At 43.3% G+C, this 25,658-nt stretch overlaps 1 protein-coding gene across 1 annotated transcript in view; it reads left to right on the forward strand.

Moving 5' to 3' along the window:
• PTPRS (protein tyrosine phosphatase receptor type S) overlaps positions 1-25,658 on the forward strand; it is a 684,599-nt gene that overhangs the window by 439,388 nt on the left and 219,553 nt on the right. The window contains exons 16-18 of the mRNA XM_075352599.1: positions 7,182-7,435; positions 15,562-15,652; positions 16,098-16,313. Coding sequence (XP_075208714.1) covers positions 7,182-7,435; positions 15,562-15,652; positions 16,098-16,313 — 561 coding nt within the window. The remainder of the gene's footprint in view (positions 1-7,181; positions 7,436-15,561; positions 15,653-16,097; positions 16,314-25,658) is intronic.

Here is a 25,658-nt window from a genome sequence, read left to right on the forward strand (position 1 = left end):
AGATGGACACTGCCTCATAGTTTTACACAGGTGCAAATGCAATCCAATGTTTTATCGGATTGCACTCGTCTGTGCAAAATGCAAGTGGGACCGTGCCCTTAGGATGTGCATGAGCTAAGGAATCTGTACAGGTGCAACTCATCAGCTGCCAACATCCACCCGCTGCCTGATTGTTTTCTTCCAATGCTCAGTAACATGAATATTATCACCTGATAAACTGTGAAAACTATCCCATAAAAATAATATGTGAGTGGCACATCACTGAAAACAAGATATCTGTCACCACTTTCTGCAATCCTCAGCATAAGCCTGGAGACAGGCTTTTATTCTTTACTTTTCACCGAACGTTTATGATTTTTTGCTCATAACAAAAAAATCTTTAACACATAATAAAAAATCCACAGACTAAAGGTACTGTCACACATAACGAGATCGCTAGCGAGATCGCAGCTGAGTCACCGTTTGGTGACGCAGTTGCGATCCCGTTAGCGATCTCGTTATGTGTGACACTTACCAGCGATCAGGCCCCTGCTGTGAGATCTCTAGTCGTTGCAGAATGGTCTAGGCCATTTTCTTCAAAGGCGATGTCCTGCTGGGCAGGACACATCGCTGTGTTTGACACTGTGTAGCAGGATCACAGTGACTGCTGAGATCGTTATACAGGTCGCTACTGCGATCTGTATTGTTCTGCATCGCTGGTAAGATCTCACTGTGTGACATCTCACCTGCGACCTCCCAGCGACTTATCTGCGATCCCTATCAGGTCGCATCGTTTTTGGGATCGCAGGTAAGTCGTTATGTGTGAAGGTACCTTTAAACTACGATAGATTTGGGCTCAGGGTTGGAACAATTTAAATGCCAATTTAAGCAATTGAGTATATTTGAGTAACATAAAGGACTGTGTACGACCTTAGATAAGGATTTTGCTTGGAAATAGACTTACATATAAATCTTCAAAGGTTTTGTACTAATAGAGAAAAAAAGATAACAGGGTATAAAGTGCTGGTAATTGGGGGTGGGGGAATTGAAAAGGGGGGTTTTATGCAGAGGCGGAGGTGTAACTAGGGGTCAGCTTGGGGAGGCTCCTGATTGTGGGTATAGGGAATCATTAGCTGATGCATGCTGCTACTGAAAGTAAATCACTATACAAAGACTAAAGGGAGTGTTACACGCAGCAATATCACTAGCGATATCGCTGGTGAAAGCACCCGCCCCCGTCGTTTGTGCGTCACGGGTAAATTGCTGCCCGTGGTGCACAATATCGTTAGGAACCGTCACACGGACTTACCTGCCTAGCGACGACGCCGTTGCCGGCGAACCGCCCCCTTTCTAAGGGGGCGGTTCGTGCGGCGTCACAGCGGCGTCACTAAGCAGCCGCCCAATAGAAGCGGAGGGGCGGAGATGAGCGGGACGTAACATCCTGCCCACCTCTTTCCTTCCGCATTGCCGGCGGCCGCAGGTAAGCTGCAGTTCGTCGTTCCCGAGGTGTCACACATAGCGATGTGTGCTGCCTTGGGAATGTCGAACAACCTACGTGCTCAACAATCAACGATTTTTTTAAAAAGGAACGACGTGTCAACGATGGACGATAAGGTGAGTATTTTCCATTGTTAACGGTCGTTCCTTGCTGTCACACGCAACGACGTCGCTAACGATGCCGGATGTGCGTCACGGAATCCGTGACCCCGGCGATATATCATAAGATACATCGCTGCGTGTGATGGGGCCTTAACACTGATATTACCACCATACGGTGACCATATAGTGGTAGATACCAATCCTGCAGAATATGTAAGAAATTACAGTATAGTTACAGATAGTGACTGATGTTCTTTCTGATGGAGTTATTCAATTTCCATCTTGCTCAGAGCAATATGACAAGTTCTCTAGCCACAAATCATCTGCAGAGGTTACAACAAAGACACATTGGAGTCCTCACATTTCCGGCACCATCCACATTTATTCCTAACCTGCACAAACTCCTCATCCTGCTGATAACCCAGTGCCCCTATTACTTCACTTACAGTGTTACCCGAAAAAGTGCTCCTCTTACATAATAATGCCACCACTATAGCCGTTACAAAGTAAAACACCTTTTTGTGCACTCTAGATGGTAAAACATACCTCTAAAATATATTAATGCCCTGTGTAAGTGCCCCAGAAAACAATGCCCATATTTTGTCCCCTAGAAAGTAATAATGCCCTATGTGCCTAAAGATTTTTTTTGATTATTAGCAAAAAGGAATCTGGACAATAGAACAGCTATTTAGAAACTCTGTTCTTAAAAGTTTTCAAAAGCTGCAGGAAGAATTTAATTTATCACGCAACACTTTTTAGCAATGTCTGCAAATCCAGCATACTCTCTCAGCTCAATCATGTCTGATAGACATTCCCTAATAGATGCTATTGCATTTACAGATCATACTAAGTGTTTAATTTTGACCATATATAAGTGTCTATTGTCATTCCAACTAGATAGTCAGCCCCTTACAGCTCAAGCTACATGTGAGGCAGATGTAGGCCCTGTTTCAGTGGAGCAATGGGCTGCTCGGATTCGGATCCGCGGTGGCTCGAGGGACGTCCGGACCTGGGGGTCATGTGGCCACTCAAATAAAGGAGGTGTATGTACAGGGGACGGTGTAGAAAGTTTGTGACGCCACCCATGGTGTGTGATAAGGGTGAAGTACCACCGCTGTGGCTGGAAGTACCCGGTGGCGATGGTGTGGGCAGCCAGGTGTTTAACCCCTCCACGGGTAGGGGGGATGCCCCGGGACTAGGTGATGGTGTCGGGGAGGTGCCATCAGGCTGGTAAGGGTTAATTGCGTACTCACTCAGTCCAATAACTCTGACGCTGACAACCGTGGTAAACCAAAGTTCTTGATGCCACTGCAGTCGGGAGGGCGTACGCTTGGATCCCGTGCCCGTTGTTGTTGCTTGTTAGCCTGTGACCTTGACCTTGGCACCTCTTTTCTGTAGTTGGTCCCTTTTAGCCTAAAACTAAACGGGTCCCTCTCACCCGTATGGCTAACGGAGTGAGCTTGCTCTCAGGGTTCACACTTGGGATTTTCTGGACTAGGCAGTGGGAAAGTCCTATCCCCCTCGTTGCGCTAATACCCCAATTTTGGAGCGGGTGGAGAACGGATCTTGAAGACTCCGTCCTCGTCGGGTGAATTACCAGGACGCCTAAAGCTACTTCCTGGCCTGGGATCCAAGTACCCTGTCATGCCCTGGCCCCTGCCCGGTGATGGCACAAAGCTACCGGCTGTCCTCCTGCGACCGGGGTCCAGCTCCTACCAGGCCCAGAACAACGTCTGCCACCTAGTAAACGAGGAGCCCAGCACCTGACCTCATCAATTGAGAGTCACTCCTCAACTCCTGTCTCCTAACACTCCTGACCTCCCCTTAACCAACCCCCCAAGTGGCCAGCCCTATCTCCCTTCAGGCTGTCCACTGGTGTGTCTGGTGTGTGTGGTGCAGAGTGTTCCTAGGGTTATGATTAGCTTGTTCTTAGCAACACCAAAGGTCAGGAACCCGTAACCAAGGAGGAGATGGTCATCATGCAAAAGGGCAGATTGCACAATATCCTGTGGCGACCTGATAGGCCAGGGCGTCACACACGCGCATCTGTTTCCATCAGACCAAATTAATCTTGCATTTATGGTTTCTCTCTAGCCCAGTCAATTCCTCGCCCTGGCAAATGTTTGGAAACGCGGAGTTTTAGAGAGCCACAATTTCGGGTGTTTTTTAAAGATGTTTCTAGCAGTGTTCGAGGCTCCTGGCCCCACTTCCCCTGCTACCTCATCCCATTTGACTCTGAGACAGGATACAGACTCCATGGCTCAGTATGCCTTACGCTTTCGTACCCTAGCTGCAGAGCTGGCTTGGAAAGAAGAAGCGTTTGTAGCGACCTTGTGGCAGGGCCTCTCCAGCTGTATTAAAGATGAATTGACAGGCAGAGATCTGCCTTTTTACCTGGATGACTTGATACACCTGGCTTCTAAGATTGACCTCCGCAAGCGTGGCTAAGAACACGCTTAAGAACCTTCTTGTGTTCTAGAACTACCCATGCAGGCTTCTATCTTCTTTCTCCCCTTGCTCCCGCAGGCCGCACCTCTTGATATTGAGCCAATGCAAGTTGGGCGGGCCCAACTTTTCATACAAGAGTGACAGCGAAGGTATAGAAAGAACTTGTGCATGTACTGTGGAGGCAAAGGGCATTATGGCCGTCAGTGTCCAGTTAGGCTCAGAGAACCGCAGTCCTTAGGGCTAGTTGGAGAGATGACCCTAACTGGAAATGCTTGCCATCCGAAATTATTGACCAAGGTTACCCTGTTCTGGGGAGAGAGATCTCTTTCCACAACAGCATTTCTAGACTCCAGCTTCACTGCCAACTTCATCCATCAGGATTTGATTCTTTAACTTCAGCTCCCTACCTGATGGCTAGATGAACCCCTGCCTATTGACTCCATGGACGGGCTACTTGTGGTAAAACCTATCCGAGCTATCACTCTGCCAGTTATGTTGCAGGTAGAGCCTGGTATTTAGAAAAAAATTAGTCCTTTTTAGTGAATTCTGTACACCTGGATCTTCCTTGGTTGTGTCTTCACATGATGTTTTTTGACTGTTCAACCAGTGCTTAACTGGGAATTATATTTTTCTGCCAACTTCCTCACTGACTCGCTCCCAGGATGCCATCTTCTGTGGCTTCAAATCTGCCCGCCGTTTGCTGTGCCTTCGCAGATATCATCTGTGAAAAGGGGAATGAGGTCTCGCTATGCATGGGCCTTAAGGGTACTTTACACGCTGCGATATCGGTACCGATATCGCTAGCGAGTGTACCCGCCCCTGTCGGTTGTGCGTCACGAGCAAATAGCTGCCCGTGGTGCACAACATCGCTAATACCCGTCACACGGACTTACCTTCCCTGCTTACCTTCCCTGCAACGTCGTTCTGGCTGGCGATCCGCCTCCTTTCTAAGGGGGCGGTTCGTGCGACGTCACAGCGACATCACACGGCAGCCGTCCAATAGCAGAGGAGGGGCAGAGATGAGCGGCCGGAACATGCCGCCCACCTCCTTCCTTCATCATTGCCGGTGGACGCAGGTAAGGAGATGTTCGGCGCTCCTGCGGTGTCACACATAGCGATGTGTGATGCCGCAGGAACGACAAACAACATCATACCTGCAGCAGCAACGATATTAAGGAAATGAACGACGTGTCAACGAGCAATGATTTTTCACGTTTTTGCGCTCGTTGATCGTCGCTCATTCGTATCACACGCTGCGATGTCGCTAACGGCGCCGGATGTGCGTCACTAACGGCGTGACCCCGACGATATATCGTTAGCGATGTCGCAGCATGTAAAGCACGCTTTACAGCTGTTTCATCGATTCTCTGCCTGGCGTCTCGCCACTTCGGGACCATTGTGTCCCCTATCTCTGTCAAAGAACTGTGCGATGTTGGAGTGCATCAGAGCTGCCAGATTATGCAGTAATGTAACCCTGCTGTGTCGTGGAGAGGTCTAACCGCTCTGCTCCTGACGTAGGCTTTGTACTTTGAACCTGTGCTAACTGCCTTGACTTTGCACCACCTGATTATGCTTCTTTCTTCCCCTCCTGTACCTCATTCCCATACCTCTGACTATCCAGTCAGCTGCTGCATTCCTGAAGACTATCCTCACCATCATAGGCACTAGTGAAGACCCGATTGACATTTAGCAATGCCCCCACAACTCCTGTATACACAGTATGATGTTCCCACAGTTCTCTTCTACATGATGTCCCCATAGCTCCCTTCTACAAAATATAATGCCCACACAGCTCTCTATATACAATATAATGGGCCCACAGCTCCTCTCTATACAGTATGATGGGCCCACAGCTGCCGTATGCACAGTATAATTTAACCACAGTTCCCCGCTACACAGTATGATGAGCCCACAGCTCCCCTAAACCCATTTATGTGCTTACAGCTCCCCCATACACGGTATAATGCCCCCAAAACTGTATAATGCCCCCACAGTATTTCCTCACTGTATAAATGGCCTCTTAGTGCCCCCCCACACTGTATCCTTAGTAGCCCCCGCACTATATAATGGCCTCTTAGTAGCCCCCACATTGCTTGATGGCCTCCACACTATACGATGGCCTCACTATAGCCCCCACAGTATGTTGACCTCACAATGGCCACCACACTATATCTTGTCCCCATGCTTTACGATGTTCCCATATTAGTCCCCAGACTGGAGCATGGCCCCTTCACTTTATGATGGCCCCTACAGTAGTTAACACAGTATATTGGCTCCTTGGTATTAGCCCTCACTCTGTAAGAGGGCCCACTTAGTAGCCCCCACTCTGTAAGAGGTCCCACTTAGTAGCCCTCACTCTGTAAGAGAGCCCACAAAGTAGCCCCCACTTTGTATGATAGTCCATTTTTAGTAGCCCCATGTATTTAGTAACTGTATCATGGCCCCCTTAGTAGCCGCCCTGATGTATGAAGGACCCCTTAGTAGCCTTCACTATTTATGATGGTCTCTTTAATAGCCCCCACTATGTGTGAGCACCCAATTAGTAGCCCCCACTATTTGTGAGGTCCTCCTTAGTAACTTCCACTATGTATGATCTTTCCTTTAGTACCCCCACCATGTCTGAGGACACCCTTTAGTAGCTCACACTATATATGTGGGCCCCATTAGTAGCCCTGACACATAATGACCCATAAACAATGTTAACGTAAAATATAAACATCGTAAATTCATTTCTCCATGTTCTGCCGCAGAGTTTAGCTGTATCGGCGTGCTGTGGCAGCATCAGCTCTGGGTTGGTCGCTACAGGCTACACTACAGTGGTGAGGCCAGGTTAATGGACTGTAGGGGCAAAATTAAGGGAAAGTATTAGTATGCAAAGATCTTTGCAATGACAAAATAGAAGTGTTTCTTTGGTTAATTACTTGCATCAGTAAGATCATTTTCTTTTCTGTGGTATATCTGTTTTTATTGCTAACACATCTAGACATATATTTTAAGACAGCAAATCATTTATGCTAATCTCTTACATTCTCAGATATAACAGACAGAGAGAAGGGAATTTTGCCCAGATTTATTTAGACTAAGTTTAAAATAACCACAAAAGTAGTTGATTTTGTTAGTTTTTTTAACTATTGCTGTCTCTTTCTTGCCCTAAGATTCAATATAACATGCAAACAGTGGATGTTGATGGAAGGACAACAAAGAAATTAATCACCAACCTCAAACCGAAGACCTATTACAATTTTATTCTTACAAGTCGTGGATACACTATGAGTGGCCTTCAGCAAAATGTTGCTGTTTACACTGCACCTAACATGTTGGGAATGAAACCTTTATTAAATTGGAAGACAGATTCAGATGGTCGCATAACAATAACTCTGCCAAATGCCGGGACTACAGAGTCAGTCAGGTAAACGTTCCGATACTTATTTTGTCATTTGACAGAATTGAAAGTTTTATTATAATTTAATTGGATCAAATTTGATAAATAATAAACATAGCTAACAATGCTACATAGAAGTATATAAGCTTTTGAAATATATATATATATATATATATATATATATATATATATATAAAAATATATACACAGTACAGACCAAAAGTTTGGACACACCTTCTCATTCAAAGAGTTTTCTTTATTTTCATGACTCTAAAAATTGTAGATTCACATTGAAGGCATCAAAACTATGAATTAAAACATGTGGAATGAAATACTTAAAAAAGTGTGAAACAACTGAAAATATGTCTTATATTCTAGGTTCTTCAAAGTAGCCACCTTTTGCTTTCATTACTACTTTGCACACTCTTGGCATTCTCTTGATGAACTTCAAGAGGTAGTCACCGGAAATGGTTTTCGAACAGTCTTGAAGGAGTTCCCAAAGATGCTTAGCACTCGATGGCCCTTTTGCCTTCACTCTGCGGTCCAGCTCACCCCAAACCATCTCGATTGGGTTCAGGTCTGGTGACTGTGGAGGCCAGGTCATCTGGCGTAGCACCCCATCACTCTCCTTCTTAGTCAAATAGCCCTTACACAGCCTGGATGTGTGTTTGGGGTCAATGTCCTGTTGAAAAATAAATTATGATCCAACTAAACGCACACCACTGCAAGATGCTATGGTAGCCATGCTGCTTCTGTATGCCTTCAATTTTGAATAAATCCCTAACAGTGTCACCAGCAAAGCACCCCCACACCATCACACCTCCTCCTCCATGCTTCATGGTGAGAACCAGGCATGTAGAGTCCATCCATTCACCTTTTCTACAAAGACACGGTGGTTGGATCCAAAGATCTCAAATTTGAACTCATCAGACCAAAGTACAGATTTCCACTGGTCTAATGTCCATTCCTTGTGTTCTTTAGCCCAAACAAGTCTCTTCTGCTTGTTGCCTGTCCTTAGCAGTGGTTTCCTAGCAGTTATTTTACCATGAAGGCCTGCTGCACAAAGTTTCCTATTAATAGTTGTAGAATAAAAGCTAAAAAAAGACCTTAATTGGGCCTACCCTTGTGATAAAAGTTACTAAGTAACACTTTAATTAAAGAGGACCACCCACCAGGATTTTGCGATATAAACTAAAGGTAGTGCCATACTGGCACTAAGATGTTGACTCCAGGCATACCTGTTGTAGAAAGATCGAATGCTTGGTTTCAGAAATATCTTTAATCAAAGTTGCAAAAATGCCCGGCACTTTGATTGACGGGTGGAGCGGGGGCCTTTGCCGGTCGGGTCCTCACTGTAATGTCCTCCTCCGCCCACTCTTGTTGCACCTGTCAATCAAAGTGCTGTGCATTTCTGCAACTTTGGTTAAAGATGTTTCTGCAACCAAGCATCGAATCTTTCTACAAAAGGTATGCTTGTATTCAGCATCGTAGTGCCAGTATGGCACTGCCTTTAGTTCATATTGCAAAATCCTGGTGATTGGTCTTCTTTAATTATCTTTCTTTGGAATGTTCTCTGAACAAGATTATTCTACACCAGGTAGATCTAGGTCTCAAACTCGGCTGGGTATATGGACAAAGTTACATTTTAGAAATACCATATAATTTTTTCTATTCAACTTAGGAGCATTTTTGTTTATCTTTTTTATGTCATTCATCGCATGGGTAATGGTATGGTTTTATAGCTTGAATCATTATGGATGTGTCAATAACATCCACTTTTTAGTTTATTTTAGTTTATATATATATATATATATATATATATATATATACAGTTAGGTCCAGAAATATTTGGACAGTGACACAATTTTCGCGAGTTGGGCTCTGCATGCCACCACATTGGATTTGAAATGAAACCTCTACAACAGAATTCAAGTGCAGATTGTAACGTTTAATTTGAAGGTTTGAACAAAAATATCTGATAGAAATTGTAGGAATTGTACACATTTCTTTACAAACACTCCACATTTTAGGAGGTCAAAAGTAATTGGACAAATAAACCAAACCCAAACAAAATATTTTTATTTTCAATATTTTGTTGCGAATCCTTTGGAGGCAATCACTGCCTTAAATCTGGAACCCATGGACATCACCAAACGCTGGGTTTCCTCCTTCTTAATGCTTTGCCAGGCCTTTACAGCCGCAGCCTTCAGGTCTTGCTTGTTTGTGGGTCTTTCCGTCTTAAGTCTGGATTTGAGCAAGTGAAATGCATGCTCAATTGGGTTAAGATCTGGTGATTGACTTGGCCATTGCAGAATGTTCCACTTTTTTGCACTCATGAACTCCTGGGTAGCTTTGGCTGTATGCTTGGGGTCATTGTCCATCTGTACTATGAAGCGCCGTCCGATCAACTTTGCGACATTTGGCTGAATCTGGGCTGAAAGTATATCCCTGTACACTTCAGAATTCATCCGGCTACTCTTGTCTTCTGTTATGTCATCAATAAACACAAGTGACCCAGTGCCATTGAAAGCCATGCATGCCCATGCCATCACGTTGCCTCTACCATGTTTTACAGAGGATGTGGTGTGCCTTGGATCATGTGCCGTTCCCTTTCTTCTCCAAACTTTTTTCTTCCCATCATTCTGGTACAGGTTGATCTTTGTCTCATCTGTCCATAGAATACTTTTCCAGAACTGAGCTGGCTTCATGAGGTGTTTTTCAGCAAATTTAACTCTGGCCTGTCTATTTTTGGAATTGATGAATGGTTTGCATCTAGATGTGAACCCTTTGTATTTACTTTCATGGAGTCTTCTCTTTACTGTTGACTTAGAGACAGATACACCTACTTCACTGAGAGTGTTCTGGACTTCAGTTGATGTTGTGAACGGGTTCTTCTTCACCAAAGAAAGTATGCGGTGATCATCCACCACTGTTGTCATCCGTGGACGCCCAGGCTTTTTTGAGTTCCCAAGCTCACCTGTTAATTCTTTTTTTCTCAGAATGTACCCGACTGTTGATTTTGCTACTCCAAGCATGTCTGCTATCTCTCTGATGGATTTTTTCTTTTTTTTCAGCCTCAGGATGTTCTGCTTCACCTCAATTGAGAGTTCCTTAGACCGCATGTTGTCTGGTCACAGCAACAGCTTCCAAATGCAAAACCACACACCTGTAATCAACCCCAGACCTTTTAACTACTTCATTGATTACAGGTTAACGAGGGAGACGCCTTCAGAGTTAATTGCAGCCCTTAGAGTCCCTAGTCCAATTACTTTTGGTCCCTTGAAAAAGAGGAGGCTATGCATTACAGAGCTATGATTCCTAAACCCTTTCTCCGATTTGGATGTGAAAACTCTCATATTGCAGCTGGGAGTGTGCACTTTCAGCCCATATTATATATATAATTGTATTTCTGAACATGTTTTTGTAAACAGCTAAAATAACAAAACTTGTGTCACTGTCCAAATATTTCTGGCCCTGACTGTATATATATATATATATATATATATATACACACACATGTAAAGCATTTTTCATGGTAAGAAATTTTCATGCTTTATTTAATTTTTTTTTTTTTTTTTACATTTTACCACTTTTTGTGAATAATATTGTTTTACAGTTAGCACTATATAGTAGTTTTGTACTACATCTTGTGGTAGTTTTCATGTGGGGTCCTCATTTTGTAATAATGTCCCCACCCTGGTCCTCATCCTGTAGTAATGCCCCTAACCTGATCATCATCCTTTAATAATGTGCCCCATCCTTGTCCCCATCCAGTAGTAATGTGTCCATCCTGGTCCCCTTGTAGTAATGTGCCCATCCTGATCCCCATCCCCTAGTAATGTTCCCAACTTTGTCCCTATCCAGTAGTAGTCTCCCCAACCTGGTCCTCAGCCTTTAATAATGTGCCACATCCTTGTCCCCATCCTGTAGTAATGTGTCCATCCTGGTCCCCATCCTCTTGTAATGTTCCTATCTTTGTCCCTATCCTTCAGTAATGTGCCCATCCTTGTCCCCTTCTTCTAGTAATGTGTCACTCCTTGTCCCCATGCTGTAGTAGTGTGCTCATCCTGTAGTAATGCTCCCATTCTTGTTCCCTTCTTGTAGTACTATGCCCATCCTTGTCCTAATTCTGTAGTAATGTGTCCATCCTTGTCCCCATCCTGTAGTAATGCCACCATCCTTGTCCCCTTCTAGTAGTACTATGCCCATCCTTGACCCATTCTGTAGTAATGTGTCCATCCTTGTTCCCTTCTTGTAGTAATATGCCCATCCTTGTCTCCTGTAGTAATGTGCCCATCCTGGTCCCCATCCTTAAGTAATGTGCCCCATCCTGTAGTAATGTGTTCATCCTTGTCCCCTTGTAGTAATGTGCCCATCCTTGTGCCCATCCTGTAGTAATGTGCCCAACTTTGTCTTCCTGTAGTAATGTGCTCATTCTGTAATATTGTCCCCTCCTTTTCCCCTTGTAGTAATGTGCTCATGCTTGTGCCCATCCTGTAGTAATGTGTCCCATCCTGTAGTAATGTGCACATCCATCTCCCTCTCTAGTAATGTGCCCATTCTGGTCCCCGTCCTCTAGAAATGTTCCTATCTTTGTCCTCATTCTGTATTAATGTCCCCAATCTGGGTCTCATCCTTTAATAATGTGTCATATTCTTGTCCCCATCCTGTAGTAATGTGCCCCATCCTTGTCCCCATCCTGTAGTAATGTGCCCATCCTGGTCCCCATCCTGTAGTAATGTGCTTATCCTGATCCCCATCCTGTAGTAATGTGCCCCATCCTGTAGTAATGTACTCATCTTTTCTCCCCATCCTGTAGTAATGTGCTCCATCCTTTAGTAATGTGCCCATCCTTCTCCCCTTGTAGTAATGTGCCCATCCTGGTCCCCATCCTCTAGTAATGTTCCCATCTTTGTCCACATCCTGTATTAATGTCTCCAATCTGGTCCTCATCGTTTAATAATGTGTCGCATAATTGTCCCCATCCTGTAGTAATGTGCCCCATCCTTGTCCCCATCCTGTAATAGTGTGGCCATCCTGGTCCCCATCCTGTACTAACATGGCCATCCTGTTCCCCATCTTGTAGTAATGTACCCCATCCTGTAGTAATGTACATATCCTTCTCCCCATCCTGTAATAATGTGCTCCATCCTGTAGTAATGTGTTCATCCTTCTTCCCATCCTGTAGTAATGTGGTCATCCTTCTCCCCCTGAAGTAATGTGAGCCATTCTGGTCTCCTTGTGGTAATGTGCCCATCTTGTGGTAATGTGCCCAACCTTGTGCCCATCCTGTAGTAATGTGCCCATTATTGTCCCCATCTTATAGTAATGTCCCATCCTGTATTATTTTCCCCGTATATGCCGTTCTTCAGATACACATACAAAAAAAGATTCTTCTCACCTGTCCTCTGTTCCCTAGGTGTCTTTTTTTCTGCTTCTTGTGGTCCGCAGGTCCGTGGACCCCGTGACGATCGCAGGCGCTGCCTGCAGTAGTCAGCGCTTTATTTCACTTTTGAATGAACTGCAGGCGCCGCGCAGAGTTCTCTGCATCCTTAAACCAATGGCAGCCGCTGGTCAATCAGAGTCCAGTGCTTGATGTCAAATCACTATGTCAACTGCTGGCCTGTGATTGACCAGCAGCCGACTTGGTATTAGCAGTTCATTCAAATGAAATAAAGCGCTGACTATCCCCGGCAGTGGCCACGATTTTCACGGGGTCCACAGGTCTATGGGCCGCTAGAAGAAGCCTGAGTGGCCACATGCGGACTGCGAGTTTGAGGCCACTGTTCTATACAATATTATTAAGGGATTGTAGGGGTTTCAGCTCTTTGGCAGCCACTAAGATATGCACAGGAACAGGGTTTTTATAGCAGAACAGCATAAAGTTTATTCTCCTTCATAAACTTTAAAACTCCAAAATAAAACAAGCTTTTTTCATAACAAAATATTAACAAAACACAGTCCTTTCTTCAGCACAAAGGAATAACAACACATTCCTTCCTTTGGGTAAGGCAAAGTAAACCAAACGATCTCACAAAATTGGGATTAAAGGCACTTCTTAGTCTCTAACAGTCTTTTCACCATAAACAGTCTTTCTCCAGCTCCAGCATGATACACACTGCTGAGGTAACCGAGCTGCCTGTTATTAGATGTGTAAGACCTAGACTGGAGTATGGGAACTATCTTTCCCACCCAGGCTGTTTTGGTCTCTCCTAAATCCCGGAGATAAAATCCAGTAAAAATAAAAACCATCTCTGTAATCTATTGTTACTGGTGCAGTTTCTCCCAAGATTTACATCACCAAGGCCAGCTACCTTGGTGGCACATAACTGCCGTCCAGGGCCTTACCTCCTCCTTTCTTACATGGTATATCTATCTTAACCTCTTATATCTTGTCTGGCTGTCATAAATGCATGATGGATTAGGAAGGATCTCACATCTGGGAACTATTTTTGCATTTTGCACTGTCTCTGTAGTTCAGTAGAGTCACATTCCTTTCTAGGGTCATAACTATAACTGCACCCAGACCCTGGAGACTAGGGGACCCTAAAGATCCCTAAAGATGCCATGTATGAAAAGGCTAGTAAATCACTCCCCTAGTCTTATACTTACCCTCTGGTGTCTTCATCTGTTATCAGTGCCGCTCCTATCAGTCTCCACAGTTTGTGACCTGCCTGCTGCTCCAGTGTTTCATGGAGCACGCTGGAGGTTACAACTCAATACAAATCTATGAGAGTATCATTCTGACCTTGTTCTTGCTCTCATAGACTTGCATTGAGTACTTGTGATGTAACTTCTGACTTCTCGACAGGCAGAAGTTGTGATACCAATGTGATATGACTAAAGAATGAATGTGATTAGATAGGGATCATAATCAAAAGATAGGAGTGATCCCAGATATTATTTGACCTATCAATAATTCAGTATCAAAGAGAGATGTCCTCTGGATAACCAATTTCACTATGACCAAAGAATACATGTCAAACAGATCTTAAGATAATGAGGAAGTAACATTTACAGTTCCACTTACCAGAAACTTGTGGTTGGCTTAAAGACAGGTGTAAGGAAGCTTGCATATAAAATTTACGGCTCATTGCAATATTTCACTAAAACTGTGGTCAACTGTGGTCGGTCAGTTGTCAACTGGCAGGATGTACAAGTAAATGTGCAGGAAGCTGCTGGTGCCCACAGCAGTTTGTGGTCAAGTTACATGAACATGACTCAGCTGTCACATGCTGGTGAGGCATTTAAACACAACCTACCAAGTGTTCCTATAAAAATACACCGGACTCGCTTAATGTTAGGGAAACCTTCCAGGACATTGAAGTGTACGTACGCACTGTTCCTGTGATGCAAGAGGCCGGCTTGTTTTTCCTTCTCACATTAATCGAGTCCCTCCGATGAGAAAAGGATTGCTGCAACATATCGGTAATGTTGATGCATATTTCTGTTATTGTATAAGATTCTATGACTAAAAAATAGTTCTTATGCCTATGTACCATTGACTATTCATGTGCTATTAAAATAAATAGTATCTTGCTATAAAGAATATTAGTATTCGTACCTGATTAGGATATCAGTGAGCGCTTCGTAAGTACGGGCTTTCAGCCCCCTTTTTAGTAGAATTTAGCAAGACATAAATTGAGGTCACAATAAAGTGCCTTAGGATGGGAGCAACGCCGAAAAAAGGTGAAGACACAGGATTCTGAGTATAAGATCAGGGGCAGAAGCTATGATTTAAAGCACCATTACAATTCTAATAACAAAACACAAATGCTGGAGTTGTACTTTAAAGACTATCAAAAACTTGTGATAGTTGGGGGCCCTGTTAGAAAGTTTGCTGGGGTTCACAAGCTTCAAGTTACATCACTTTCCCTCTACAATGCAGCTGTAGGAGTTTCAATTTTCTTCTAAATAGCAATGTCAAATGTATTCTTACTTTTCCCCACTTGGTTTCCTTGTTTCTAAATGACAATGAATGAATTAATATTTCAGTGTTCTGATTGAAATATACAGTATATGAAGTAATGTAAATATTAGAATTTATCTCGGCAGCAAAGTAAATGTCTTATTATATTTTCCATCACTGTTAGTCGAAGGTGTTGTTTTTAGCTCCCAGAGGCTTACTACAAGCAATCTTTCTCATTTTGTAGGAATTACTATATTGTGGTAGTGCCTTTGAAGAAATCACGTGGACAGTTTCTTAATCCTTGGGGGAGTCCTGAAGAAATGGATTTAGAAGAGGTGAGTGACAATATTTCTACCAGATGCCCAATGGACAGCTGTTGTGTTGTATTGATGGCTTGTGCAGCGATGGCAAAGTAGAAGAGGTTGCGGTCATCTACGAGTAAATCAGACATCAGGTTAACTACAGGAAATATATCCACATGCTCTTTGATGTTTATGAGTACCTGGTGAAATATTTTCAGAGGCACTCAGGTTATCCAATAAATCTGGCCTGTCCTGGTAAAAAGTGGACTGTCACAATAACATCACCCAATGCCATTCCTCATATCAGTCCACTGAAAATATATGGAAAGTAGCAAATTAGAATTCACTATGGGTGGTAAAGGGCGCACATCCCTCACTGATTGAAGGTCAGACAAATATAATCTGCATAGTTAAGATCGCTTGCCTTGTTCTCACAGTAAGATTTTTCTAAATTGGTAACTATTCATTTCTATTACAGCTAGTTCACAGCATTACAAAATTGCACCGTCGAAGTTTGCGTCATCTAAGGCATGTAGAATTCCCAAAGCCATACATTGCTGCACGTTTCCAGTCTCTGCCTCACGAGTTTACTCTTGGTGACCAGAAAATTCATGATGGATTTGAAAACAAAGCACTTGATTTTGGGCAAAGATATGTTTTCTTTATCTTGGCTATGTTGGAAGGTGCGGAAGCGGTAAGTAATATTTTTGCTCTTTTATCTTGTGAAAAGGCATAGATATACATAACAAACTTTTATTACCTTGTCATATTAAGTTATAAGCCCTTTTGGTATTGTGGCTTTAAAAGGACCTTTTTTTCTTTGTCATTTTTTTTGTTCTGCCAACAAACCAGAATATGTACCTTAGAATCCTTAACTCTTTTCCGTCATTATAACCATATGAGGTTTTGTTTTTTGCGAGATGAGTTGCACTTTTGAATGACACCATTCATTCTGCCACATATTGTATTGGAAAATGGCAAAAAAAATCCCAAGTACAGTGAAATTGTGAAAAAGTGCAATTCCACAATTGTTTTTGAGGTTTTTTTTTTATTTACCATGTTCACTAAATGGTAAAACTAACCCAACATTATGACTCCTCAGGTCAGTACAAGTTTGTAGAAACTAAACATGTTTTTTTGTTTGTTTGTTTTTTATCTGAAGGGAACATGTCACCAGATTTGTCCCCTATAAGCTGCGGCCAGCACCAGTCAGCTCATATATACAGTATTCTAGAAAGCTAACGATAAGTGTCCAGGCCGCTCTGTATAATGTAAAAAACACCTTTATTATACTCACCTGCAGGGCGGTCCTCTTCAATAGGCATCGCTGGTTTCGGGTTTGGTGCCTCCTCCATCTTGTGTGATCACCGTCCTCCTTCCCAGCTCCGTGTGGATGACACATCCTATGTCATCCACATAGAGGTCTCCATTGCGCTCCTGCGCATGTGCAGTTTGATCAAAATATTGTAGTGCACATGCACAGGCGGTCTTTGATCTTTTCCCGCGCATTAGCATTACAGTACTTTGCTCCACCATCAGCAGGGCAGATAAAAATGTGCATGTGCAAGAGCGCAATGGAGGCCTCTGTGTGGATGACGTAGGATGAGTCATCAGCACAAAACTATGAAGGAGGATGGCGATGAAAGGTAAAGAGGAGGTACTGAGGAGGCGCTGGATCGGGATCAGCGATGCCCATTGGACCCAACCGTCCCACAGGTGAGTATAGTCTTTTTTTACGTTAAATACAGTATTCTAGAATGCTGTATATAAGGGATGTCTCTTGCTGGCCGCAGGTTATAGAGAATTTTTATTTCTTTGTCTTTTTTTTCCCCAGTCATGGATCCTGTTGCTGCCTTGGCTTGGGTCTGTCCCTGCAGGTTGCAGGGTTGCAATTCTGGCCTTTCTCGTTGCCACATGGCTCCGGTTGCCTCCGGTCGGTTGTATAATGTAAAAAACACCTTTATTATACTCACCTGCAGGGCGGTCCTCTTCAATACGCATCGCTGGTTTCGGGTTTGGTGCCTCCTCCATCTTGTGTGATCGCCGTCCTCCTTCCCAGCTCCGTGTGGATGACACATCCTATGTCATCCACATAGAGGTCTCCATTGCGCTCCTGCGCATGTGCAGTTTGATCAAAATATTGTAGTGCACATGCACAGGCGGTCTTTGATCTTTTCCCGCGCATTAGCATTACAGTACTTTGCTCCACCATCAGCAGGGCAGATAAAAATGTGCATGTGCAAGAGCGCAATGGAGGCCTCTGTGTGGATGACGTAGGATGAGTCAACAGCACAAAACTATGAAGGAGGATGGCGATGAAAGGTAAAGAGGAGGTACTGAGGAGGCGCTGGATCGGGATCAGCGATGCCCATTGGACCCAACCGTCCCACAGGTGAGTATAGTCTTTTTTTACGTTAAATACAGTATTCTAGAATGCTGTATATAAGGGATGTCTCTTGCTGGCCGCAGGTTATAGAGAATTTTTATTTCTTTGTCTTTTTTTTCCCCAGTCATGGATCCTGTTGCTGCCTTGGCTTGGGTCTGTCCCTGCAGGTTGCAGGGTTGCAATTCTGGCCTTTCTCGTTGCCACATGGCTCCGGTTGCCTCCGGTCGGTGGATGAATTTTTTTAGTCCCTGGGTCTCATCTATGATGATCCCAACCGAGTCTTTTGGCTGAGTTCAGGCTGCGTCACCTCCAGCAGGGAGATCAGTCAGCAGAGACTTACTGTTTACAATTTCGTAGATGGACAACCGACAGTAGTTGGAATGTCCCGGGTCTCAGAAGCCAATTCTATGAAGACCTTTCAGAAAAAATTGAAAGATGCCTTAATGATTTACGAAACTCCTCAGCCAGCCTATGGCGGCTGCCATGTCCTTGGCTATATGTGTGGACAGATGCCTCCGAGGTAAACTTGTTAGACCATTCTACCTAGAGACCCTCTCTTGAGGCGGTATCCCATTGTCAGGGGGGCCATATAGGGTTGAACCATCACTCATGGGTTTGGAGGAGCCCATGTAGCTAGGGGGAACCACTACTTTGCATGTTCCCACTAAAATCCAAAAAAAGAGGAGGAGTTGTTTTTTTGTCGTAAAGAGGGTCAGTTTATTGGCGTTTGTCCCTCAATTCCTAAGCAAAAAGAAATATCTGGTATTCGGATTACCCTTGGTGGTGTGGGGATGAACAATCAGAGTGTATGTTTGTCTTCCACATGTAATTCTTTCTTTGTCCTTACAGCAGAGGTGGTACTAGAGAGCAGAACTTAGAGAGTTTCTCTGTTTGTAGACAGTGGAGTAGGAGTCAGCATGGTGGATGCTCTATTTGTAATAACTCATCTGTAATGTGTTAACTAACGCCATCTCCAACTATGCCATTGACTCAGCACCTCTTGCTCAGTGATGCCTGACACAGATAGTATATGGTATAAAACTGGTAGGACCACTGCATTATGAAGTAATTTCTGGCTATGTCCTGAAAGGGCTTTCCACTCCCACTGTACTGGGTCTATCCTGGTTGGTGAAAAATAATCCGGTAGTGGATTGGCAATCCATGGAAACCATGGAGTGGGAAAATTACTGTATTGATAATTGTTTGAACACTTCCCTCTACGGAGTCCTTACCTGCATTTTTGTCTGGGTTTGAGGATGTATTTTTGGAGAGAGGGTGTCAGGATTTGCCTCCCCATTGTGTGTATGGCTATCCCATTAATCTGCTTCCTGGAGCAAAATTTCCCAAGTAAAGACTTTATAATTTTTCCGGCCCAGAGAGACAGACCATGAAAAGCTATGAGGGTCTGGAGATGGGACGGACATACATTATCAGACCCTCCTCTTTGCCCATAGCGGCAGGGTTCTTCTTCGTTAAGAAGAAAGGCAGGGGTCTCCGCCCTTGTTTGGATTTTCGGGAATTGAATCAGATTACCTTCCAAGACCCTTATCCTCTCCCTCTGATTCTGGATTTATTCAACCAGATTGTGGGAGCTAAGTGGTTCTCCAAATTGGACTTAAGGGGGCGGGGTCTACAATCTGGTTAGAATCAGAAAGAGGGATGAATGGAAAATGGCTTTCAATATGCCTGTGGGACATTTTGAAAGTGTGGTCATGCCATTTGGTCTCACTAATGCCTCTGCCATTTTCCAACATTTTGTGAATTATATTGTTCAGCATTTGGTGGGCAGGTTTGTGGTGGTTTATTTGGACAATATCTTGATCTACTCACCTGATATGGAAGCACATCAGATACATTTAGAACAAGTATTACAGATTTTAAGAGATAGCAAAGTGTACGCCAAACTGGAGTAGTATGTTTTCACTGTCCAAGAGGTACAATTTTTGGGGTACCTATTGTCTTCACGTTTTCAGATGGATCCTGAGAAGGTCCGTGCTGTACTTGACTGGAATCGTCCAGAAAACCTGAAAGTGTTACAGCAATTTCTAGGATTCACCAATTTTTATTGAAAATGTATTCAAAACTGTTCAGTAATTGTAAAGCCTGTCACTGACATGGCAAAAAAAGGAACAGATTTCTTTAAATGGTCAGATTCTTCCCAGCAGGCTTTTTCCTTTTTAAAAAAGTGTTTTTCCACAACCCTATACTCAGTCAGCCTGATTTTTTGCAGTCTTTTATCGTGGAGGCTGATGCACCTGAGGTGGAGGTGGAGGCTGTGTTGTCACATGGTCTGTCTCTTGGTAAATGGCATCTTTCTGCTTTCTTTTCCAAAAGATTGTCAGCTGAGAGAAACTATGATGTTGGTAACAGCAAGCTCTTGGCAATTAAGTTGGCTTTTAAGGAATGGCGCCATTGACTGGTGGGGGCAGTTCATCCCATTACGGTAATCACGGACCATAAAAACCTGTCATATCTCGAATCTGCCAAACGTCTCAATCCTATGCAGGCTAGACTTTCTTTTTTGCCAGATTTAATTTTACTGTCTCTTACCGTTCAAGGATTAAGAACATCAAAGCAGATTCATTATCCTGGAGTTTCCCTGGTCGTAGTTATCATGGGAACCCAGTACCCATTTTTCAGAAGGGGGTGGTCATATCGGCCTTGTGCTCAGACCTGAAGGGGAAGGTGTTGAAGGCTCAGGGCCCTGACCCTTCTTGCCACCCAATTTGATTATCAGTATTCCCTTGGTGATTAAATGCCTGGTCCTTCTTTTGGACTGTGCTGGTGATATTTTCAGTTCCTTGAAGCCGAGGTTGTAAGCAGCTGGTTTGTATTCCTCTGTGGTATCATTGCTGAAAGCTCTGCTGCAGCCTTGTCTCTTCTATAGTTACAGTTAGGTCCAGAAATATTTGGACAGTGACACAATTTTCGCGAGTTGGGCTCTGCATGCCACCACATTGGATTTGAAATGAAACCTCTACAACAGAATTCAAGTGCAGATTGTAACGTTTAATTTGAAGGTTTGAACAAAAATATCTGATAGAAATTGTAGGAATTGTACACATTTCTTTACAAACACTCCACATTTTAGGAGGTCAAAAGTAATTGGACAAATAAACCAAACCCAAACAAAATAATTTTTATTTTCAATATTTTGTTGCGAATCCTTTGGAGGCAATCACTGCCTTAAGTCTGGAACCCATGGACATCACCAAACGCTGGGTTTCCTCCTTCTTAATGCTTTGCCAGGCCTTTACAGCCGCAGCCTTCAGATCTTGCTTGTTTGTGGGTCTTTCCATCTTAAGACTGGATTTGAGCAAGTGAAATGCATGCTCAATTGGGTTAAGATCTGGTGATTGACTTGGCCATTGCAGAATGTTCCACTTTTTTGCACTCATGAACTCCTGGGTAGCTTTGGCTGTATGCTTGGGGTCATTGTCCATCTGTACTATGAAGCGCCGTCCGATCAACTTTGCGGCATTTGGCTGAATCTGGGCTGAAATTATATCCCGGTACACTTCAGAATTCATCCGGCTTCTCTTGTCTGCTGTTATGTCATCAATAAACACAAGTGACCCAGTGCCATTGAAAGCCATGCATGCCCATGCCATCACATTGCCTCCACCATGTTTTACAGAGGATGTGGTGTGCCTTGGATCATGTGCCATTCCCTTTCTTCTCCAAACTTTTTTCTTCCCATCATTCTGGTACAGGTTGATCTTGGTCTCATCTGTCTATAGAATACTTTTCCAGAACTGAGCTGGCTTCATGAGGTGTTTTTCAGCAAATTTAACTCTGGCCTGTCTATTTTTGGAATTGATGAATGGTTTGCATCTAGATGTGAACCCTTTGTATTTACTTTCATGGAGTCTTCTCTTTACTGTTGACTTAGAGACAGATACACCTACTTCACTGAGAGTGTTCTGGACTTCAGTTGATGTTGTGAACGGGTTCTTCTTCACCAAAGAAAGTATGCGGCGATCATCCACCACTGTTGTCATCCGTGGACGCCCAGGCCTTTTTGAGTTCCCAAGCTCACCAGTCAATTCCTTTTTTCTCAGAATGTACCCGACTGTTGATTTTGCTACTCCAAGCATGTCTGCTATCTCTCTGATGGATTTTTTCTTTTTTTCAGCCTCAGGATGTTCTGCTTCACCTCAATTGAGAGATCCTTAGGCCGCATGTTGTCTGGTCACAGCAACAGCTTCCAAATGCAAAACCACACACCTGTAATCAACCCCAGACCTTTTAACTACTTCATTGATTACAGGTTAACGAGGGAGACGCCTTCAGAGTTAATTGCAGCCCTTAGAGTCCCTTGTCCAATTACTTTTGGTCCCTTGAAAAAGAGGAGGCTATGCATTACAGAGCTATGATTCCTAAACCCTTTCTCCGATTTGGATGTGAAAACTCTCATATTGCAGCTGGGAGTGTGCACTTTCAGCCCATATTATATAAATAATTGTATTTCTGAACATGTTTTTGTAAACAGCTAAAATAACAAAACTTGTGTCACTGTCCAAATATTTCTGGACCTAACTGTATTTAGTGCGGTTGATGAAGAGCACATTCCATCCGCTCCCTATTTAGGGCCTAGCACTAGGGATACCTAGGATCAGGTATCCGGCTCAGTGCATAGGTGCAGAACCTATCTAGGGTGGTGAGGGACCCCAGGGGCCAGCAGTAGGTTTGGTCAAGGGCCACATCTTCCCTCTCCCTATACACAGGGTTTCCCTTCCCTTTCACCGTGTGCTTGGTACTTTCCCGTACCTAGTGTGACAGTAGGTTTGGACTATCTCCATCATGTATATAGCTGGGGTCCTTAAATCATTCCTGGCATTGAAGGATGAGTTTTCTCTTTTGAATAATTTACTTTTCCATTTGTTACAACTGGAGCACGCCATTGAGACCAGAGGTCTCATCAGGAGCTAAGAGCTCGGCTGAACCTGCTGATAATGCAGACATAGAGACTGAAGACATTGACTTACCTAAGACTTAGCTCAGAAGTTTGAGAAATCAGAGGTCAAAGTTGACGAGAAACCCAAGGGCACTGAAGCTGCGGCTAAACCTGAGGAGACTGCAATTCAAGGGGTAATAATGATAAAGTTTTATTTCTATAGCGCCAACATATTCCGCAGCGCTTTACAATTCAGGGGGGACATGTACAGACAATTTGAGACAATAGAAAAAAATCAAAGGGGGTCGAGCTTTTGGTAAGACAAGAAGAGGAAGATGGCTTTGAAGGTAAAATAATCTGTTCGGACTTTAAATGCATAGTAGATATGCCCTAAGACTTGAGGGAAGCCTGGGCCAGTGAGACGGTGCATTAAAAATTTAAGAAAACAGTAGGGGCGGGTAAACTGTATTTTGCCCCTGGCGCTAATCAATAGGTGGTATTGTCTGAAAGTGAAGCCATAGAGAAATGGGTCGCTATCCTGGGCGTCATGCACCCACGATGTGTTCGTACAAAGTGGATTATCATATTATGGAATGAAAAAGCCACTTAGAGCGTGTAAAGCAGCTGACCACAGAGTGTCAAGAAGAGGTTGTAATGAGACTAGACTTAATAGGGCTTGCAATATATACACTCGGAAGTAACGTTCAGCAAGCCAGAAAAATCACTGATATCACAGCTATCAAATTCGAAGAAGATAAGGGAATATTTAAAATTTATGGAGAGGCTGCAGAAGAAGTAAAGAAACTTGTGAATTTGTTGAAGTTCGTGGAAGATTTTATACAGGTGCCTATAAATCTTGTGAAGAAAGTTTTTCTTTTCGTGTCCCTAATGAGTTCCATAAATCACAGCTAAAGGAGTTTGTCCCTTCAGTTCTGTCTCCCTTTTCTCCGCTTCCTCCGATTTCTGTCAATAACTGTTTAGAGTATGAGGTACAAAGAACTGTGGATTCTCAGAAAGTGTGGATTCTCTCCAGTATTTCATCCATTGGAAAGGATACGGACCTGAGGTGAGATCCTCGGTTCCGGCTCTTTTAGTGAAAGCTGATCATTTGGTCTGGTCCTTCCATCGAAGGTTTCCTTGGAAACCTAGGGGTCAGGTGGCCCCCCTAAAAGAGAAGGTACTGTCACAATTCTTCCCTTGCATCTTGGACGCAATAGATGACTGTTTCCAGCACTATAGATTCCAGATGTGCTGAGCTGTCAGCATACTGATTGATAGCTCAGTTGTCCAAGCTAGTGCAAAGGTTTGGACACACCTTCTCATTCAAAGAGTTTTCTTTATTTTCATGACTCTGAAAATTGTAGATTCACATTGAAGGCATCAAAACTATGAATTAACACATGTGGAATGAAATACTTAACAAAAAAGTTTGAAACAACTGATATGTCTTATATTTGATTACTGCTTTGCACACTCTTGGCATTCTCTTGATGAGCTTCAAGAGGTAGTCACCGGAAATGGTCTTCCAACAGTCTTGAAGGAGTTCCCAGAGATGCTTAGCACTTGTTGGCCCTTTTGCCTTCACTCTGCGGTCCAGCTCACCCCAAACCATCTCGATTGGGTTCAGGTCTGGTGACTGTGGAGGCCAGGTCATCTGGCGTAGCACCCCATCACTCTCCTTCTTAGTCAAATAGCCATTACACAGCCTGGAGGTGTGTTTGGGGTCATTCAGAATAGTAATATATCTGGCACACTGAAATAATTGATGACATGAAAAACATTTCTTGGATGCTGAATCAATTTATTAGTGCAAAGGATAAGAATAATTCATCCAACGTTTCAACCGTGTCACTTCGGTCGTTATCAAGGATAAAATTATCTAACAGAAAATTTATAAAGAGTACAAAAAATGAAATTAGTACATGGTATGACAATAACAATACAATATTCTTGCACAACAAGCATCATAAACTAGCTGTTGCAGTGGATATACAGATCATCTTACATTGCACATAGTAAGTACTGGAGACGTATGAAAAAAGCATTACATCGTACACATGACCTATCAGGCTACAAAAATGCATAATGTTTATGGTGTGAGTACAGCAAGCATACACCCACCTATATCAAAATGAGAGAATACACGTTCAAATTGAATATGGTCATCACCATTTGGTATAACAGATCAAGAGATTGCGATCCTATGTATAAAATAAAAGAGTAGATGGTATGTAGTAAATCACAAGACTAAAATCATAAAGAAACAGTTCTTTTCCATATATGGCGTCCAGTAAGTAAATGAACAAGTATGTCTATACCTCATGCACTTGTCAATGGTAACGAGCATAACAGAGCTGGAGGCAACCTATGGTTGTAGTTGTTTCTAAATGGAGATCAATATACAGTGCCTACAAGTAGTATTCAACCCCCTGCAGATTTAGCAGGTTTACACATTCGGAATTAACTTGGCATTGTGACATTTGGACTGTAGATCAGCCTAGAAGTGTGAAATGCACTGCAGCAAAAAAGAATGTTATTTCTTTTTTTTTTTTTTTTTTTAAATTGTGAAAAGTTTATTCAGAGGGTCATTTATTATTCAACCCCTCAAACCACAAGAATTCTGTTTGGTTCCCCTAAAGTATTAAGAAGTATTTCAGGCACAAAGAACAATGAGCTTCACATGTTTGGATTAATTATCTCTTTTTCCAGCCTTTTCTGACTAATTAAGACCCTCCCCAAACTTGTGAACAGCACTC

This window comes from Anomaloglossus baeobatrachus, chromosome 1 (genome assembly GCF_048569485.1).
Source record: "Anomaloglossus baeobatrachus isolate aAnoBae1 chromosome 1, aAnoBae1.hap1, whole genome shotgun sequence".
Taxonomy (NCBI): domain Eukaryota; kingdom Metazoa; phylum Chordata; class Amphibia; order Anura; family Aromobatidae; genus Anomaloglossus; species Anomaloglossus baeobatrachus.